Source organism: Narcine bancroftii, chromosome 5 (assembly GCF_036971445.1).
Source record: "Narcine bancroftii isolate sNarBan1 chromosome 5, sNarBan1.hap1, whole genome shotgun sequence".
Classification (NCBI taxonomy): domain Eukaryota; kingdom Metazoa; phylum Chordata; class Chondrichthyes; order Torpediniformes; family Narcinidae; genus Narcine; species Narcine bancroftii.
The window spans coordinates 246,329,502-246,350,626 of NC_091473.1; the positions used below are offsets into that span (position 1 = coordinate 246,329,502).

General features: G+C 42.2%; 1 protein-coding gene across 3 annotated transcripts in view; it reads right to left on the minus strand.

The window, feature by feature from the left end:
• The window catches only part of kcnd3 (potassium voltage-gated channel, Shal-related subfamily, member 3), a 336,609-nt gene extending 324,626 nt beyond the window's left edge, over positions 1 to 11,983 (minus strand). For all 3 annotated transcript variants that reach the window (XM_069941962.1, XM_069941960.1, XM_069941961.1), the window contains exon 1: positions 10,872 to 11,983. In XM_069941962.1, the coding sequence (XP_069798063.1) occupies positions 10,872 to 11,983 (1,112 nt within the window). The remainder of the gene's footprint in view (positions 1 to 10,871) is intronic.
• Between the last annotated feature and the right edge of the window lie 9,142 nt (positions 11,984 to 21,125).

Genomic DNA, 21,125 nt, shown 5'->3' on the forward strand with positions numbered 1-21,125 from the left:
TAGGCTTCTCCTGCACTATGCATCAACAACCCTGTAGTAGAAAGTTCCCTGGACTTCACTTAACTGGTGACCTACCGTGGACACTTCAACATCTCCTCACTTGTCAGGAAGGTGCAACAGCGACTGCACTTCCTGAGAAGATTAAAGTGGGCAAGGCTACCGGCCACCATTATATCAACCTGCTCTAGCAGTTCTATCAAGAGTGTGCTGGCTGGCCGCATCACAATGTGGTATGGTTGCAACAGAGAAATGGAGCGGAAGTTAATCCACATGACCATAAGAGTGGCAGAGAGCAGTCTCCCTCCTCGCTATCAATGTGATCTTTGAAGAGGTCACACAAAATTACTGAGAATCCCTTCCACCCTGCACACAGCATCTTCTAGTTTCTCCTGTCGGGGAAGAGAGGATCAGAGCCGGCACCACCAGGCTGAGGAACAGCTTCTTCCCACGGGCAGTGAGAATGATGAACGGCCAAAGGAACTGCTCACATTCACCCTCTGAGATTCTCATTTGTAAAAAAAAACATCTATTTATTTTTATAGATGAAATGACTTGTCCTCCATGTGTATTGTTTGTCTGTATGTGCGGTATGTCTGGTTGTGTGTCGGCATGTTTTGCACTGAGGTCCGTCTGGTGAACGCTTTTTCATCAAGTTGTTCTTCTACAATCAGATGACAATAAACTTGACTTGACTTGACAACGTCGTGATATAATTCCAGTGTAATGTGCACCATGAGCAGGAAAGGGCTTTGGCAAATACTAGAGCGCCTCGGATGCCCCCCCAAGTTCCTCAACATGGTTATCCAACTGCACGAAAACCAACAAGGTTGGGTCAGATACAGCAATGAACTCTCCAAACCCTTCTCCATTGACAATGGTGTGAAGCAAGGCTGCGTCCTCGCACCAACCCTCTTTACTATCTTCTTCAGCATGATGTTGAAACAAGCCATGAAAGACCTCAACAATGAAGATGCTGTTTACATCCGGTACCGCACGGATGGCAATCTCTTCAATCTGAGGTGCCTGCAAGCTCACACCAAGACACAAGAGCAACTTGTCCGTGAACTATTCTTTGCAGATGATGCCGCTTTAGTTGCACATTCAGAGCCAGCTCTCCAGCACATGATGTCCTGTTTTGCGGAAACTGCCAAAATGTTTGGCCTGGAAGTCAGCCTGAAGAAAACTAAGGTCCTCCATCAGCCAGCTCCCCACCATGACTACCAGCCCCCCCACACCTCCATTGGGCACACAGAACTCAAAACGGTCAACCAGTTTACCTACCTCGGCTGCACCATTTCATCTGATGCAAGGATTGACAACGAGATAGACATCAGACTCACCAAGGCAAATAGCGCCTTTGGAAGACTACACAAAAGAGTCTGGAAAAACAACCACCTGAAGAAACACACAAAGATCAGCGTGTACAGAGCCATTGTCATACCCACGCTCCTGATTGGCTCCAAATCATGGGTCCTCTACCGGCATCACCTACGGCTCCTAGAACGCTTCCATCAGCGCTGTCTCCACTCCAACCTCAACATTCATTGGAGTGACTTCATCGCCAACATCGAAGTACTCGAGCTGGCAGAGTCCACAAGCATCAAATCCACGCTGCTGAAGACCCAACTGCGCTGGGTGGGTCACGTCTCCAGAATGGAGAACCATCGCCTTCCCAAGATTGAGTTCTATGGCGAGCTCTCCACTGGCCACCGAGACAAAGAAGAGGTACAAAGACTGCTTAAAGAAATCTCTTGGTGCCTGCCCCATTGACCACCGCCAGTGGGCTGATCTCGCCTCCAATCATACATCTTGACACCTCACAGTTCGGCGGGCAGCAACCTCCTTTGAAGAAGACCGCAGAGCCCACCTCACTGACAAAAGACAAAGGAGAAAAAACCCAACACCCATCTCACCAATTTTCCCTTGCAACCATGCCTGCCTGTCCCGCATTGGACTTGTCAGTCACCAACGAGCCTGCAGCAGACGTGGACATTACCCCTCCATAAATCTTCGTCCGCGAAGCCAAGCCAAAGAAAGAAGAAAAAAAATGTTTCCAATCTATTGCAGTCCTGTCATACCAATGTAATGCACTGTTTCTTGTGGAAAAGAGTGGTGCTTCCTCACTGATGTCATTGTGGATGAATTTACCCATCGTTGAAGGTGATCATTCTTCATTCATCCTCCAGCCCCCAAGGCCTTGCATTCTGAAACTCTCTTCCCAGTATTTATAGTAACTTTCCTTCAATCAAGCAGTCCTTAAAAGCAAACACTGTGTAAGCTTTTGGGCATCTGCTCTAATAACTCCTTAATTGCCTCTCCATCAATTATTTTTGATGGACAATACTCTTGTGAATCACCTTGGATGTTTTTACTACATTGAAGGTGCTACAGAAAGGTAACTGGTTATTATTAATATATAGTGAAGCGAGGCAGGATTATTTACTGAAAGCAATCTCTTCCAGCTTCACAAAGGAGAAATGTGCCATTACCTTGATAATTTCAATCTCTAACTTGCTTTTGTTCCATTGGTAAGGTATGTAGGCCCGCTGAAGTTATCTGAAACTTTTCATGCTTTCCACATTACTTTCAGAGCTAATTTCTCTGAAGGAAAGTTTTCCTTAAAAATATATTTTGTGGAATTTTGATGTAGAAGTGATATAGATTTTTCATGGGGATGACTTACTGCTGGAGGACCTCTGAAATTTCATTGACTGTCAACCTGATGCTCTAAAGCTCATTGGATGTAAATAACACGAACATCATCATCTCTGTTTGCACTGACATTTACTTTAATGCTCATGGGCTTTGTTACAGAGTGTTTGGGAGGTAGTGATGGAGATGGAGAGTAGAGGGCAGAGAGTTTGTCAGTTCAATGAAAGAATGGCTCTCTAAAGGGAAGATTTGGTAGCTGTAAGGGAGTGTAACTATTGGCAATGGACAAATAGTGGCCACCTACCCAACATTTATAATATGGGTCCACAAACTTCTGACAGCTCAGCTGGTGTATTATACCCAGACATACCCAGGTGATTTAGGTGCTACACAATTGCTCAGCAAAAGGAGGTTAAGGCGCCCCTTCTACCCGATAGCCCACAGGTTACCCTTGGGCAAGGTGCAGCACCTGTTTAGCCTCTCAATGAGAGTTATGTGAAGCCATGCCGATTCTACAAATCAGAATTTATAGTTGTAAAACTAAAAACATTGGGGAGATGAATCTCCTGATCAATGGTCAGGGTTACCCATCCAGTATTGGCACTGCAACTGAAGAAGGCAACAGGAAATCACTTCAGTATTTTCCCCTTGTATAATCATGAACTTATGTTCTATGGTCTCAGCTCAAAGATGGAGCCTTCACCGAAGGAGAACTGAAAGGTAATAGCTGCAACTCAAAGGGTCAGAGATCGTGATGGATAGTGAGACATGGTCACCCATGCTGAATGGCAAGGCACCTGAATGAATGAATGAGATCTACAAGAGATGGTTATGAACAGAGAAGAGAGAGACAGATTGGCAGAAGGGACCTAATGAGGTGATTAGCAAAATCAAATCGTAGGTCCAAAAGTGACACAAGGGTGATAACATTTCCACAAAGTGAGTGATTAATGTTTGGAAAATGCTGCTAGGTGTAGAGTGAAGACATAATCAATTGCAGCTTTCAAAGAGGAGATAGAAAGGAAGAACAAGAGGGAGAGAGCAGTGAAGTGGAAATAGCTGGATTATTTTCACAAAGAGCTGAAATGGCCTTAATGGGCCAAATGGCCTCCTTTTTTTAAACAAGCAACATGACAAAACAAAAACTATGCACAGTTCTACATCCAATAAATTACTTACATTAACAGAGAAAAATGTTGCGATAGGCAGTAAATCACTACTGCCCCTCTGACACATGCACTAAACTTTTCAAATTAAAATCCCTTTATTGTTATTTGTGATGCACTCAACCCCCTGGAGGGCCCATCATTCCTGGAACACGGCCACTGCCCCCTCAGATACCACATGCTCCCATTCGAATGACACACGGGTATGGAGGGGCAGGCAGTCGGCTTGCCCAGAACCCTTGACTGCTCTCTGCCTCAACCCGTGAATAGTCAGCTTGGCCAGGTCCAACAACCCCACAAAGATATCCAAATGGCCTCCTTCCCTGCTGTAACCATTGTTTCCATGTTTCTCTTGACATCATTTACCTGTATTGGATATAACAGTCAGAACACCTAATGGAGTTTGGGGGGTGGGGGGAGAAGGGGGAAAGAAAAGCTTGTGACTTTATCTTAAGGTGCATTTAATACTGCCCCCAACTTATTCCCCAATGCCACCACGCATCACCTCGTCCACTTCTCTTCCATTCCTTCTCCTCCCCACTGTGGCTGGGAATAGGGAAACAGTTGGTAGTACCTCCTAAAATACAGTTCAAAGTTGCAGCGGTCTGTAACCAACTGGATTCAAATTCCCTCCTCCAGATTCACACAGTGAAACCACAAGCAGCTAGTGACATTCTTCTTTCACACCCAATTATTCTACATTTCGATTGGTGACATGTAGTAGAACATACCTTTGGATATGCCTCATATCGAACTTCACAACATGAATCAAGAATGAACAGACCTAAACATACAGGGCTATTCTCTATAACTACCATCTTCTTGTTTCTGCTCTTTACCCACAGCTTTTTCAACACTTAGTTTGTTTTCTCCTAAAAATACATTTCCTTCCGCTTTGAAAGCTGTTTTGATTTAATTCTGTGGTTCTCTGGAATACTGATAGCTGTAATTAAATTCAGCAATGACCAGTAGTCGAAAATCTGCTTCTTATACCCCCCCCCCCCCCGCCCACCCAGGAAGTCCAGTTTGACTAATGGAGAGATAAAGGTCCCTTTATAATTGTATAAGAGTCCAATCATTGTGTTTTTGGAAAGTGAAGGGATTGATAGTTACTTTGTGAGCAACATGTTAAATGATGATTCTCTTGATTTGATATTTTTGGCAAACTTGCAATGTCTCTGTCAAGGTTGTTTTGATTTAAATGGAAGCAGCAAACAGCAGAAATCTTTGCAGATGTTTTAATGATACTGCTACATATAGTAACCAGTGGGATCTGCTGGCACATGTGCAGCCTCATTAAAGCAAATTTGTTTTCGGCATCCTTAATTCTCTTTCTAAACAATTTAAGTTATAGCACACAATGGTCCCTAATTTGGTACTAACTGGTACTAAATTGTCAACTCTGCTCAGAATTGTTATGCTGGTTGGTAGTGAGCAGACCCTCAGGGGGTGGAAATTAAATACATTGCTGGCTCAGAGATGGAACACGGTCCTCCATTTATCCCTTGTTATGATCAACCTGGGATTTGCTGTTACTTGCTATCTAAAATGTGGCAACATGGTCCATTTCAAAACATCAATATTTTTCAGTTAATTTATGACAAGAGTTATGCAGAATGCAAACTTTCTAATGTTTTTGTAAAAGCCAACGTGGAACATCGAATAGTACTGCACAGGAACAGCTTATCGGCTCTGAAGTCTGTTCTGACCCTGATGCCAAATGAAAGTAATTCCATCTGCTTGCATGTGATCCATCTCTGTACATTTCTTGCATGTTCGTGAAATTCAAATTTAAATCAAAAAGTTACCTTGATTCATATAAAAAAAATTAAAAACCAATTCTTTGTTTTATTTGAAAAGACAGGTTCAATTTTTATCAGTTTTTTTTCCCTCCAAACCTTCCAAATTTCTGATTTTTATCTTAGTTTATTGGATGTCATTATTTCTTTTTCAATCGTTTTATTAACATTTCATAATATATACGGCACAAGGAGAATAGCAATAAAACAATTAAAATGGGATGCCCAAGTCTACGTTGTATAGGTACCATATATAAACTGCAGAGTGAAAATGTGATATACTAGAAATAATTCTCCTCAGAAAGAAAACAGAGATAAAGAAATAATTATAGTATTATATATGTATAAAGAAACAACAAAGCTACTAAAAAAAAAATCAACAAAAAAATACTGAGCGGCCTATCCGTCGAATAGTTGAAACATAGCTCTGGTCCTACAGATAACAAAAACGGCAAGAATTATATTACGTCTGGAAAGGAAGAGTTAATTCAGAGAATAATGCCAATTATATCCCATGAAAGTCATGAATAAATTGTTTCCACATTTCTTCAAATTTAGTAGTTGCATCTAAAGTACAACTTCCAATTTTTTTTCTCGATTTAAGGAAGATATAACATGAGAAAGCCATTGAAATAATGTAGGAGAATCTGAGTCTTTCCATTTAAGTAAAATGGCTCTTCTCGCTAATAGTGTAGAAAAAGCTATAACTTGATATGCAGAAAAACCTACACCTGTAATTCCAAAAAGAGCAGTTAAGGGGTTTGGTAGTAATTGAATAGCCAGTATAATTGACAGAATTATAAAAATAGCTTTCCAAAATTTTTCTAACACGGGATATGACCAAAACATACGAGTCAATGAATCCACATGAGTGATGCATCTATCGCAAGTAGAGCTCGTATTAGGAAAGATGCGAGCTAGTTTATCTTTAGACATATAAGTTCTATGAACTATTTTAAACAGTATTAAAGAATGACATGCACAAAGTGAAGAAGTATTAACTAGCCTAGAAATTTTTCCACATGTTTCAGGAGACAATGTTAGTTGACGTTCCAATTCCCATGTTTGTTGAATCTTAACCATGGGGATGATCTCAAATTTATAATAATTGTGACACAATATCTTACTACACAGTGGTGCAATAATATTCGTATTTATACTTATCAGTTCTTGTATGCCAACATTTAGCTTATCCATCTCACTGTTGGGTAAGAAGTATGGGGTAATGCATTCAGCAAAGATAAATTTGCCTTCGAGAAAGTGTAGAGCAGAATCAAAGAAATGATACTGAAGAAGTGAAAAACACAATGTTGGAGAAAGTCAGCAGGTCAAACCGCGTCCTTTATATAACAACTGTCGATTATGTATTTTTACCTATGCTATATAAGGGGAAACGTTTGACCTGCTGTTTCTCCAGCATTGTGTTTTTACTTTAAGCACGGTATCGACAGATTTTCATTTTTTACTTCCTAAGGAATGATACTGTGGGTTATAGGGTTAAATTATAAGGTGGCACTGTGTGATTTCTGCAGGACAGAAGATTGAGAAGTGATGTAATTTGAGTGTAACATTTATAAAGGTTTTAATGAAGCAGATAAATGGCTTTGTTTGCTTAGCAAAACAGAATTGGTGGAGTGAGTCACAATTTTAAAACTAAAGCGATGATACAGGAATTTAACCAAGAAAGCTTCTTCAAACAAGTGTAGAAATAATTAAGAAGTCTCTCCCTCTGGATAGGCTATAGATGCTGAGCTGAGAGATATCTACTAGATTGACGATGTAGATATAGTTGGGTGAGGTGATCAATGAGAAAGGAGCAAAGAGGGGAATATGATTTTCAGAGATAAATCAGTTTGATCTAGTTGAAGATCGAAGCAAGCTTATGGCATTGAATGGTTAGTTCCTGTTTAGTTGTGCCAAACAACTGAGGAATTAATGACAAGGAGATAGAGAAAGGAGAGATTCCAGTTGCATGGATTTTCTCTAAATCACTTCCCATGTGTTCAGACAAGTAAATGTCAAGCAGCCGACTGTCTCTTAGTTGAAATGAAAGTCTAGCCTGCAAATTGAGAAGCTAATATAAAAGTGCCATTTTAATAGATTTCTAGATGATAAATTTTGCTGCAAGTCTTTGGAGCTTTGCTATTCCATTAGTTTTTACTTTGACTTGTTTATTAGAATGCTACAAATTGTTTTCAAACTCAATGTAAATAAATTCACCATCTTATTGTACTTTGTCTTCAGTACCATAAGAAACTCTGCAATAGTATGGAATATTATGGCAAGAAGATAACTGATGGCATGATGTAATAAATTACCTATGAACAGTGAGGTGATGTAAATAAGAAGAGAGTTCTTGAGAAAGAAGGGACAAGAATTGTGGTGATAATGGAAATGATTAAGTCTGAGTCTTTCCATTTAAGTAAAATGGCTCTTCTCGCTAATAATGTAGAAGAAGCTATAACTTGATATGCAGAAAAACCTACACCTGTAATTCCAAAAAGAGCAGTTAAGGGGTTTGGTAGTAATTGAATAGCCAGTATAATTGACAGAATTATAAAAATAGCTTTCCAAAATTTTTCTAACACGGGACATGATCAAAACATACGAGTCAATGAATCCACATGAGTAATGCATCTATCAGAAGTAGAGCTCATATTAGGAAAGATGCGAGCTAGTTTATCTTTAGACATATAAGCTCTATGAACTATTTTAAATGGTATTAAAGAATGACATGCACAAAGTGAAGAAGTATTAACTAGTCTAGAAATTCTTCCCCATGTTTCAGGAGATAATGTTATTTGAAGTTCCGATTCCCATGTTTGTTGAATCTTAACCATGGGGATGATCTCAAATTTATAATAATTGTGACACAATATCTTACTACACAGTGGTGCAGTAATATTCATATTTATACTTATCAGTTCTTGTATGCCAACATTTAGCTTATCCATCTCACTGTTGGGTAAGAAGTTTGGGGTAATGCATTCAGCAAAGATAAATTTGCCTTTGAGAAAGTGTAGAGCAGAATCAAAGAAATGATACTAAAGAAGTGAAAAACACAATGTTGGAGAAGGTCAGCAGGCCAAACCACGTCCTTTATATAACAACTGTCGATTACATATTTTTACCTATGCTATATAAGGGGCAATGTTTGACCTGCTATGTTTCGCTAGCATTGTGTTTTTACTTCAAGCACGGTATTGACAGATTTTAATTTTTTACTTCCTAAGGAATGATACTGTGGGTTATAGGGTTAAATTATAAGGCGGAACTGTGTGATTTCTGCAGGACAGAAGATTGAGAAGCAATGTAATTTGAGTGTAAAATTTATAAAGGTTTTAATGAAGTGTTGGGAAGATATATTGTAATTGGTTTCTACATTCATATGCCTTCTTCAACATGCCATATTGAGATAAAGGAAAAGTTATGTTAAATGGGTCAATTAAATAAAAAAATTTATATATATTTTGTTGAGAAATGTTAGGTGTATCTAAGTACTGGTATGACTTCCAAATATTTACTTCAGAATTTAGGCAGTTATCAAAAACACAGTACCATTTTCAGTTGACATACACAAAGCATCCATTGCATTGTCTAATCTACAAGGATTAATGTTTACTTTATAAAGTTTAAATAGATACATTAAGTAGGTTCATCTTTGTAACAGATTTATTGAGTGGAAATTTAACTTTGAAAATGAATTGCTCTGACGCTTTAATTGTTTTGTTCTGAATATATAATTTATAGAATGTAATAAGCAGAAATTCATTATACTTTCCTTAAAAACACAAAAATTCACATTCAGAAGTACAGTCCTATTTTTATCCTCAAAGAAATCATCTTGAGTTGATGCCAACAGTGATATTATTTGTCTAGATTACTAGGGTTAGTGATTGTGCACAGACTTCCACTGATGGAATTTCCATTTCACCTTTTGAAATGTTGGTCCAAACTGTATACAGTACAAAAATAACCTTTGAAGAAATCACTGTGAGGTTGGCAGTGTGATAGCCACCTTGCGCATTCCAAGATCCAACTGAGAAATATACTTTGAAACTCAGAGCAGATACAGGGAGAAGTAAGCCACACTCTTATTCAACTGTACTGCACAGCTTATAAGGAGAGAGACAAACAGTATTAACATATCTTTATCTGAAGAGAATTATATTGGGTGAGATACTCTGCATAGGTCGTGCTCCCTGCTTTTCAACAACTTCTGACGACTGATTGGGATTTTTTGACCTGATTTGTTAAGTGTGGGATTCGAAACGAAATATTTCTGAACCATAGCGAACTGGGAGCTACCCTACGAGTCATGGTCATCAAAACCGCTATTTACGACCAGATTGTGCACACGATAACGGCAATTTAATGGAAAACAAAAGATGAGATAGAATTATCCGAAACAGATAAGCCTCGGTTCAGCACCTTGGACAGCGACTTCAATCAACATTCAGCGCCAGGCCAAGTTCTGTTGTTAAAAAAAACCCTTTATTGATGTGATCACAAGGGTTCAGATAAATCTCAAGGTCATTAGTACGATGAACCATTTCTCTTTTTTTGCGTGTGATCTTATTGCAAGAAAGCCTCTCGCTTTGCTGTAGTCCACCACACAAACAGTTATATGAAGAACAGAGAATGGATTATGATGTATTTTCTCTTGATCGAATAAGATTCAACACGTTTTGGAAAAAAAGCTCTAGCTCTGCAGGAAAAATACTGTTCCCAGGAGATAGATTTAAGCAAGAGCTCAGTACAGTGAAAGTTGTGTCACTTTCAACACCCTTGCCCCTTCCCAAACTCAATCCGCGAAAGAAGCTTTCAGAACTCCTGCCTGACGAAGATTGATGCCCGGCCCTCCCTCTTAGAAGTGGCCTGGCGTTTCTTAGAAAAGGAGATAAGGCTACGATAATGACCGAAATGTCCAACGATTCAGGCGTCCAACGAGCCGGAGAATTAAACAAAATAATCTCTTTTTTTCCTGTAATTTCTCATTGGGGTTAAATCACAACAGCGTTTGCTATCCAATAATGAGCTATCCTTTTTTGTTTTGAGAGCTGAACAACTTCCTAGAAGAAATGCAGGTCCTGTAATTTAAAAAAAAAGCATGTTCCTCCAGCAACTTTTTTTCCAGGTACCTGCTGTGGCAGCAAAGAGACTGAGCAGGTAGCATTTAAAAGAATATTTAACCTACCAAAAAAAAACAAAACCCAAAACAAATGGGAATTAAAAATAAATGTTCAGGACTTACCCCAGAGTAGTCATGGTGACAATTGTGTACCAAAAGGACGCGGGAATGCTTGTAAACTTGCTGTGTGTCGAGCCCTTCTCAGCATAGAACATGACTGTGGCAAAGATTATGATGGCCATGGTGAGGGAAAATAAGAGGAATCCCAGTTCGGATGCGCAACTCTTCAGGGTGTACCCGAGGATCCTCAGTCCCTGGGAATGGCGAGAAAACTTGAAAATCCGGAAGACTCGAAAGACACGGAGGGTCACGAAGGCTCCACTCACGTCCTCGTTGTTGGTCATGACCAAGCCAATGTAATAAGGCATGATGGCTACTACATCGATGATGCTCATCACGCTTCTCATGAATCTATAACGGCTCGGGGCTGCAAAAAGTCGGAGAAGGTACTCAACAGTGAAGATCATGACACAGGCCGTGTCCAAGCAGAAGAAAGCCACCACGTACCTCTCACCGCACGGTAAGTCTTTGACGTCGCTCGGGCCAATTCCGCAGGGCACCGTCTCCACTACATTGGTGATGACCGACACTGCGATGAAGAAGCCGGTGACATAGTAAAAGACTAAGGCCAAGGTGCTAGTGTGCGGGTTCTCAAAGGCCCTCCACATGGTCTGGCGGCAGGTCCGCGAGGGTAGGTTCCCTTCCGCCTTGTTCTCAGAGTCGCTGTCATCCATTAACCTCTCCGCGTTCTCCCTCTTTCTATCCTTGTATTCTTCGTAACAGCAGTCCCCGATGATCTCCGGAATAATGCCAAAGAAAGCCAGCTCTTCGTCGTAGGCAGAGATGCACTCGTGCCGCGGGTAGTGTAACTTGCCCGTCCTGTAAAAATTCAACACATTTCTGAAGATGTCAGGATCCCGGTCAAAGAAATACTCCTTGGTTTCTTCGTGGAAGAAGAACTCCTTCTCGGTGCTGCCCAGCAAGGTGTCCGGGAATCTCTCCAAGGTGTTTTTCCAAGTTTGGAAACGCCTGCCACTCACGTTGAGGATGACCAGCTCGTCTTGCTTCTTGTTCTTATCGCCCGGCGCCAGGGGCATGGGGCAGTTGGCCACCGGCATCCATCCTATGGCAGCTGCCCGGGCGAAGGGTAGCCACGCTGCTACTCCGGCCGCCATTGCGCGACACCCAACCTGTTAGAAGGCGACAGAGCGGCTACAGCGACAGCCAACTCCGAGGGCGATTAAGCATCATCTGGGAACGAGGAGAGAAACCAAATTCCTTCTTAAGATCGTTAACATTGGCGCGACAAAGTTATCACAATGTCAGGACTGCCCCCAACCTTTCATGCAGTCACAAGGGCAGAACGCTACGAACTCTCTTGCATTTTAAACGGGTTCCCAATTAATTACGTCCTTGCACCCATTTTACAACTCGGGCTCAAGATATTTAAAGACAACCCGTTCTATTCCAAACTGATGCAACCGACGTCTTTGCCCGCTCCGTTGAAGGGCGGTTGTGTTGCCGAGCAGAAAACGAGGAAGACTCTCTGATGGGAGGGGACCCAGACCACGAAACGCCCATTTTCTCCTTCCCCGTCCCAAATTAAAATGTCTCCAACCCCTTCTCCTGCCCAGAAAAGATAGGGGATTACGCAAGGGAGGTATAAATGCCATTAGGTCTTGACCGACATACAGAACGGAGTGAGCCTGCAACAAGGTCTCTGCCAAAGGTAAGCGGGAAACTTCGCAGGAGAGCGTGTTTGATTCTCTTTCTAAAAAAGAAAATCACGCCCGGACGTAGCTTACCTTGGGAGGAGATGCAACTCCGCGTCCAGAACAATCCTTTCTGTCTCCCAAAGGGGCAAAGGAACGGCAAGCAAACAAAACCCGAAACTCTTCGGCAGAAAGGTAAAGCCCGCAGCGGCGAGGAGCACGGCGTGGAGACAGTCGCTGAAACGAGAAGAGCTTGGAGTCAACCGCTCCAACACCACCGACGTGACTTTGCCTTTTTGTACATGCCCGTCATGGATCGCCCTCCCAACTTTGCTTGCAGGCTAAAATAATAGGCTTATGTTTTATAATTATTTCTTGATGTTTGACTTAGTGCCTTTACCTCACGTTCGCTCTCTGGCGTTCTCTCAATGGCAGGATGCGATAGGCGGGTCAGCCTTGTGATGGCATGTCTAGTCTGGGATGATAGACAGGGCTCCTATCCCTCGGCTCCGGCGATGCCTCTGAGCCACTGTACCCATCCAGCAGAGACCAGCGACTGATAGAGAAAGAGGAGGGGGTGGGGAGAGAAAGAGAGGTGGAGGGGGGGGGGAGAGAGAGAGAGAAGGCGACGTGGGTCACAGGGATTAGAGAGTGCTCAACCTGTTAGCTGGAAGTATGAGCGAAGGGACTGAGACACCGTTATTATTCATTGATTCCATCCATTTCTCGATATAAACAATCAATAGAGAGAAATCAATAAATACCCACCAATCTCTGGCGGGCGCGGGGAAGGAGTTCCACTATGAACTCGTCTTCTCTAGACCTTGCAGAGCAATCCTCTGCACCGAGGATCATCGCTCGTCCTCGAGCGGCTTTCTGGGGTAATGTAGCATTAGTTGTTCAATTAAAGGAAGGGGAGGGGTTGTTTCTACTCTGACTCACCTGTACTCTTAACACCCGCCTAAGAAATAAGCGCATGCGCCCTAACGTCGGACAGTGGTGATCCATGACTTGCACGCATCTCGCACCTTATACTCGTGTATGCACCCCATGAAAAGTACTTGAGCAAATGCTTACAATACCTAAATTATCCCTTGCGAATGTCAGCGGTGCCCTCTGCAGTTCTAATAAGCCAGAGGTCTTCGTTGCAAGGTGTGGGTCGAAAACTCAGTGGGAATGCCGCTCAACTTGACTCCAGTTAGACGTCAAATCGTTCCATTGATTTCTCCGTGTTCGTGGAGTTGTCAATCCAAGAAGACGACCGATGCCCAGCCAGGGGAACGGGCCGTGCATTCTACCAGGACGTAATCCGTCCCCAGGGTCGAGTTATACGAGAAACCCGAGCATTGTGTCCACGAAGTGTTTCAGATTTCCAGCGACCGCTGATTTTATTTTTGTCCCAGATAATTCATCATTTAGAATAAGACAGTTAACACGGGCGCACTGCTTTCAACTTCGTCGATAACGTGGGTGAAAATAAACCAATGTTAGAGATCCGAAGTAAAATTGGGAGGTTATCCAGGATCTTTGAAATAGAAATAAAAACGGAATCACCGTCTTGACTCGAAACATTGACACCGTTTGACCTGCAGTTTGTCTATTCTTTGAAAGGGCGCTTCGGATGGACTCCACCCAGACACCCTGCTGAACTTAAACCACATTGCTTCATTCCTGAAGGTGCAATGTCCACCGTGCTTTGTAATTTGCAGACGGGGTGCATACTGTGTGCACAGTTTACTCGGACGCGGATTGAGTTGACCACTTTATACTGAAGGGGAAGTGATCGAAGCCAGATGGCGCAGTTTGCATGTAGACAACCATCGAGTCCGACCCTCTCCGTCAATAACTCCTGCTCTAAATGTCAATTCTGGGCATGGGCGGATAGGCACCAGGGCTCCTGCATCGTGACACAGTGAAACCCTTCACTCCTCCTCTCATCCCCCACCCCCCCCCCCATCCCCAAAAGCTCATTAGTCGGTCAGAGCTGATTAACAAGCAACTCACAAATGCGACTGAAAGCCAATTGAAAAGTTATGAAAGGGTGGTGTGGTTTAAGAGGGGAGGAAGTACTTTACAGACAAATAACCCACCCAGAACAGAAATGGCATCTTCTAAACTTAACGAGACTCAGGAGAAAGATATTCGTTCACTCCTGGCGAATGGTGTCGGATTCACTGAAGAAATTACATTTCAACCACGGGTTCTTTAATAAAGCAGTTTCATGACTTACTAACGAGGAAAATGGAATGGTAGAAGGGCAAGGGATCTTTGAGTTTGTTACAACACTGCGAATTTTCTTATACTTAGCTTTTTAAATAGCATTCATGTTAATCGTCTGTTTAGGGCAAAATTCATTTAAACGACTGATAACACGAACGACTGTGTGTGATCTGGGTGTAGAATTTGTAGTGAAGGCTTTTCTCACTGCGGAGTTTGCAGTCTGAAGATGAAACAATGGCACACGGCATATTCTCAGGTGTTTGGGAAAGGGGCAGCGTTACTGGTCAGACTGGGACCCAGTTTGCCACTGACTGCGTAACAGGTAATCGCGAGCAATCACTACCTGCCTCGAAACGGATCTCGCTCGAGTCTCCTGCGCTGTCCTGTTTTGCACACTAATAAAGCCAAACTTTCAGGCATTAATAGCATGTCTGAAAAGCGGGATGGAGGGGAGAAGAAGGGGGAACCAGAGGAAGGAAGAGGAGAAAAGAGGAATGGGGGTTGAGGAGAGGGGAGAGGTGAAGGGGAGAATGGAGCCCGTGGAAACATTATCTTGTGTGGATAGGAGAGAAGCGGAGGGGAGGAGGGTGGAGGAAAGGGGGGGGGGGGGGGGACATCGGAGAGGCATTGAGAAAGATAGGAAGGGGAAGCAAAGTACAGAAGGAAGTGGAATTTGGGGAGGCAAGATGATAATGATGGGAAGAAGGAAAGGTCAGGAAATTTAGGAAGGGGAATTAAAGAAAGGGAGAGGAACTGAAAGAAAGAGTGCTGAGGACGAGAGCGGAGAGGGAATTAGTGATGTTGACCTGGAGAGGATGAGAAGCCAATTAATGGAGAGATGGATGTGAGGTCAGGCAGAAGAATGTGGCCAAATGGAAAATTTAAAAAAAAACAACTGCAGATGCCACAAATCTGAAAAAAAAGCAAAAATGCTGGAAGGACTCAGCAGGTCAGGGAACATCTGTCTAAAGAGAAACACTTCTGAAGAAGAATCCTAGACTAGGAACTTGAACTGTTTCCTCTTTTCAGCATTTATTTATTTTTTTAACAATTTCAGAATGAAGTTAAAATTAAGTTAAACGTTGTTCAGATTTATTGTCAGAGTGCGTACACAACCCTGAGATTCTTTCTCTTGTGGGCGCAGCAGAATCACCACTAATTGGTAGTGCAAAAAATAAACTGTACATGGCGTAAACGTGTAAACAATCAAAAGAACTGCAAACTGATAAAAAATGGAAGCAAACAAGTGGCTGCTACTGCTAGCGAGGTTATGCTCAGAGAAGAGACACACACTACGGGAGTGAATTCAACATTGCTTTATTGCGCTGGCAGCTCGGCCTATAAAAGGGCTCAGAAGCCCATCTCTGACATCATCATGCCACCCGACTGGTGGCATTACAATCCGCTTCCTGGAATTGGTTGTTTAGTGCTATCTGGGGAGCGGCCAATCAGTGAGCCCCTCTCATTCCTGGGTGTGGCTGTTTTCCTAGCTCCACCCGATTGTTTGCCGCTGGTTAGCCCATCGGAGTGGGGTGCTGCAGCCGCGTACTGCTGAGTCAGGAGGGCGCTGACTTTGAAGAGTGCAGACCGCCTCAGTCAGCTGTGTAGGCCGTGGGCTCCAGGTGTCGGGTCGCCACTTCGGACATGGCATGTTTGGTGGCCCGCTGCACTGTGCAATACCGAGAGAGCAAAGAAAAATCAATAAAAACGCATAAGAATCCTTAAATGAGTCCCTGATTGAGTTTGTTGTTGAGGAGTCTGATGGTGGAGGAGGAGCAGCTGTTCGTGAACCTGGTGGTGCGAGTCTTGTGGCACCCGTACCTCTTTCCTGATGGTAGAAGCGAGAACAGAGCATGTGCTGGGCGGTGAGGGTCTTTGATGATTGCTGCTGCCCTCTGACAGCAGTGTTCCCTGTAGTTGTATTCAATAGTGGGGAGAGTTTTGCCTGTAATGTCTTAGCCTGTGCCCATTACCTTTTGGAGTTGCCAAACAGAGGCCAGGTCTGAGGTGAATCTATATTATGCTACTGGAGAATGGGATGTGGTGTTCTGTGGTGATCCATTACAAGATCACTTTTGAAAATAAATGCAGATAATTTGGACAGTGAGACTGAAGGGATGGGGCCAAAATTCCAAAATATATTTATTTTTAGTGAACTCAGGAGCCAATTATGTAGTCCGCAAAAAATTACATAGGGTGATACTGATAATACATAGGGATTGCAAAATTAGTGGAGGGGCAAACTAATTTCAATAACAGTGGATGGTTGATTCTGGTATGCACGAAGGGAGCCCACGTTTCCTGGAAAGTAGGGACCTGAATAGGAGAAAAGAACTAGGTGATCTGGGGATACGGGCCTAAACAGGACTCAATCTTAAGCAAACCCATAAGCAAAAGTATTGAAGTTTATTTCTAACAATATGTCTTCCAATAATGATGCACTCTCTCAGTATTTTTGCAGACCCAGGCTTCAAATTAACATTTTTTAAAAAATTAGACACACAGCACGATGCACGTCATTTCGGCCCACGAGTCCGTGCATGGACTGCAACCTGCAACCCCCGGTACGTTTCGAATGGTGGGAGGAAACCGGAGCCCCTGGGGAAAACCCACGCAGACACGGGGAGAACATACAAACTCCTGACAGACAACGCCGAATCCGAACCCGGTCCTGGTCGCTGGCGCTGTAAAGACATTGCACTAACCGCTGTGTCAACTGTGATGCCCAAATTGGGATTATGAAGCAATGGGAAAGTAAAAATATCTACAAGAAGGTCACCAGCATTGGCCTTTTGATTTAGGATAACGATGAAAAAAATGTCATCAATGCGCATTTCTTCTCTAGCTTGCCACTGAGATGATGAACAACAGACAAAATATGTCGTCAGCAATCAGAACATCACAGGCAGAATCATATATGTTTACATCCTTTATTATTTTTACTGCAGTAGCAGCAGGATTAAATAGTCTCTTATACATTAGTAGGTCAAGGTCGCGTACTTACAAGTAACAAGATAGGGATCACGGTGGGAATCTTGCTTCTGAGTCTACTCGGCCTATTGCAGATTATGGCTTATTACTATTACAGGTCCTGCCTCTCAAAATTATGTTTATGTTAGCCAAAATGTTTACTGTGGAATGGACTTGCAAACATCCCTCAGTCTGCGGGGAACAGTTTAGCTGAAATTCTCTTTGATTGATTACGGCATAATTTAAATGGAAAAAGGGCCTTGAGACCTGATGTTACCATGCTTGTTCTGGTGTTTCTCAACAGGGAAAGTACATTCTCTCAAATGCCCCACCAAATGTAACTCAACTTTCTTTTAATAAAAGAAGCTAGACAAAAAGCAGGTAACTATAGGCCAGTTAGCTTAATGTCCACAGTTTTGAAAATGCTTGAAGCTATCATTAAGGAAAAAAATCAAAATGCCTGGATAGAAATTGTTCAATGAGGAAGATTCACCAAGGATTCAGGAAGGGGAAGTCATGTTTAACTGCCTTATTAGGATTCTTTGAATGCAGAGGACAGAGGGGAGGAAGTCGATATGGCATACCGTAAAATTGCCATTACCCAGAATTCATGCCACCTGCAGCCGCAAGCAACTATCGTGGAAGATAAATAGGTAAAATATACTATAGTTTAAATTTGGCACCTCCTATCGGTTAGTTTGCCAATCCATGCAACACGCAATCTCAAGCAACTGGAAAATTCACTTATCCAGTATCTACCAATTCCCATAGGTGCTGGATACCAGGGATTTTCAGAACATCCTGAACAAAAGACCTGCATCAGCTAAGGATGTTGGGGGCCAGATCAGTCAAGATCTTGTTAAATAGTGGAGCAGGCTCAATAGGAAGACACCATTCTCCAGGTTATATTTCTTATGTTTATTATCCCAGATAATTCAGTTAAACATCCCTTCATTTTTGAAATAGCTTATAAAGAGAGCAGGTAGTGTAGTGGTTAGTGTAACGTTATTACAGCACCACCGACCTGGGTTTGAATCTGGCACTGTCTGTATGGAGTTTATATGATCTTCCCATGAGTTTCGTCCGAGTGCTCCAGTTTCCAAACATATTCAGAGTAGTTGATTGATTGGAGATTGGCTGGTGTGGGCTTTTGGGCCAGATGGACCTGTTACCATGCGACATCATTAAAATTAAATTAAAGAACAAAGAGAATTAAGATTATAGATAAAAACAATCAATTAATGGAACAAACCCAACTTAAATCATAAACATGATTATGATTTATTTCACTAAGGTTTATTTCACTTCCACACTTGGGTCTAAAACACCAAAACAAATTCAAATACCAAGTTGGATGCACCACGCCTTTACAGCTCCAGTGATCGGGACCGGACCAAGATTTGAATCCTGCACTGTCTGTAAGGAGTCTGAATGTTGTCCCTGTGTCTTTGTGGGGGTTCCCCCAGGGGCTCCAGTTTTCTCTCATCATTCGAAACTTTCTGGGGGCTGTAGCTTAATTGGGTGTAAATTGGCCTGTTACGTTGCCGTATGTCGAAATTTATTTAAAAAATTAAAATTCAAAAACCCTTCAGTGCCTGAGGAACCACTGAGATTTCCCCATCCACTTCTATCCAATCCATCCACACGAAGCATGCTTTGGGCCCCGACTTTATCATGTGAATCCCCGCTGCCGATCCCCCAAGGTCAAGCTTCTCCTTCTGAGTTATGTTGGTAAGAATTAATCACAGCATTCCACAATGCTTTATGTCACTGGCTATGATTCAGAGAAAAGAGGATTTGAAATAGATATGAAGCTGTATGTAAATGTCACGTAATTCATTATTTAGAGCCTTCAGGAGCCCAATGGGGCATCCGTGAAATCACTGAAGTTTCTGATTATTTTTGTTTTACATCTCATGCAGGTGGCCAGCAGCCGAAATAAGAGGAGAAAGTAAAAAAGAATGTACTTTTTTCATAGCAAGTTATGACCTGGAATGCAGTGCCATCAAAAGTAAATGCCAGTAGTTTTACTCATAACTTTCAAAAAGGAACTGGATTTGGACTCTGATCAAGCAACATCTGCACAGCTGCAGGCTAAGAACATGGTACTGAGGGGATCTCAGAGAGACCTATAAAATTCTGGCAGGACTGGACAGAACGGATGCAGATGGGATGTTTCCAAGGATGGGAAAATCCAGAACCCGGGGCCATGGTTTGAGGATAATAGGCAAACCATTTAGGCCCGAGATGAGGAGGAATTTCTTTACCCAGAGGGTGGTGAATCTGTGGAATTCATTGCCACAGAGGGCAGTGGAGGCAGGTTCATTAAATCTATTTAAGAGGGAATTAGATCTATTTCTTCAGTATAAGGGTATTAAAGGTTACGGAGAGAAGGCGGGGATGGGGTACTGAACTTTAAGATCAGCCATGATCTCGTTGAATGGCGGAGCAGGCTTGAAGGGCTTAATGACCTACTCCTGCTCCTATCTTCTATGTTTCTATGTTTACCTTGACTGCATATGGTTGAATATTTAATTTACTGAGGAATTGAATAATCAATGCATTCAACTATTCAGTGTGGATTTTATTTTATTTTTTTCCCTGTGATAGTAAATTGTTATTGAGCAGTGGAAACACCAAAAGCCAATACATTATTTGGGCCATTTTTAGCTGCAATAATAGAAGTTTAAATTGGGCAGCATGGACTCATAAGGCTGAAATGGCCTGTAACCGTGCTGTGTGTCTAAATTTAAATTTTTTATTTCAAATTATTCATTTATTTTAAAATCTTCATTCCCTTCCCAGCACTGTTTATATCTAAAGCAATATATTCACAATATCATTCAACCCCAAGATGAGGTTCAGACCATAAAACTATTTTTCATATAGTCTACTTCCTCAGGAGTTTGCGGAGGAGTTGTTCAAGTGAACCGGTACGGACTTGAAGGGCCGACGTGGCCTGTTTCCGTGCTGTAAACGGTTATATCGTTATATGGTTAAGTTCACCAGTTGACCATTCCTAATAAGGTAATGGAGTGAATTGTAATAAAAGGATTCAATGGCGAGTTTCTTGCATTCTAGTCTGCTGCCCCATTTGTGGTTCATGTGAAGCTTTACATGTGATTATGCAAATAGTTTGAAATGTAGCCTAATCTGCAAAATCTGTTACCTGATCACATCCAAAAGGGAAATAAGGCTCAAGTGTTCAAGGTAGCTTTGCCGTCTTTATAATGAGACTATTTCATGAACCATCATCATCTGGATCTTCCTATTTGTAGCCAGACTGGGAGGGAAGTAGGATGTGAATTTGCAATAGATTTGTGATCATGGACAGAACTTCTTGCATAAATCCTCACCTGTTAGCAGTGTGCAAATCTGGCTGTGTCCTTCTTAAAGTTACAAGGAGCCAATTGTT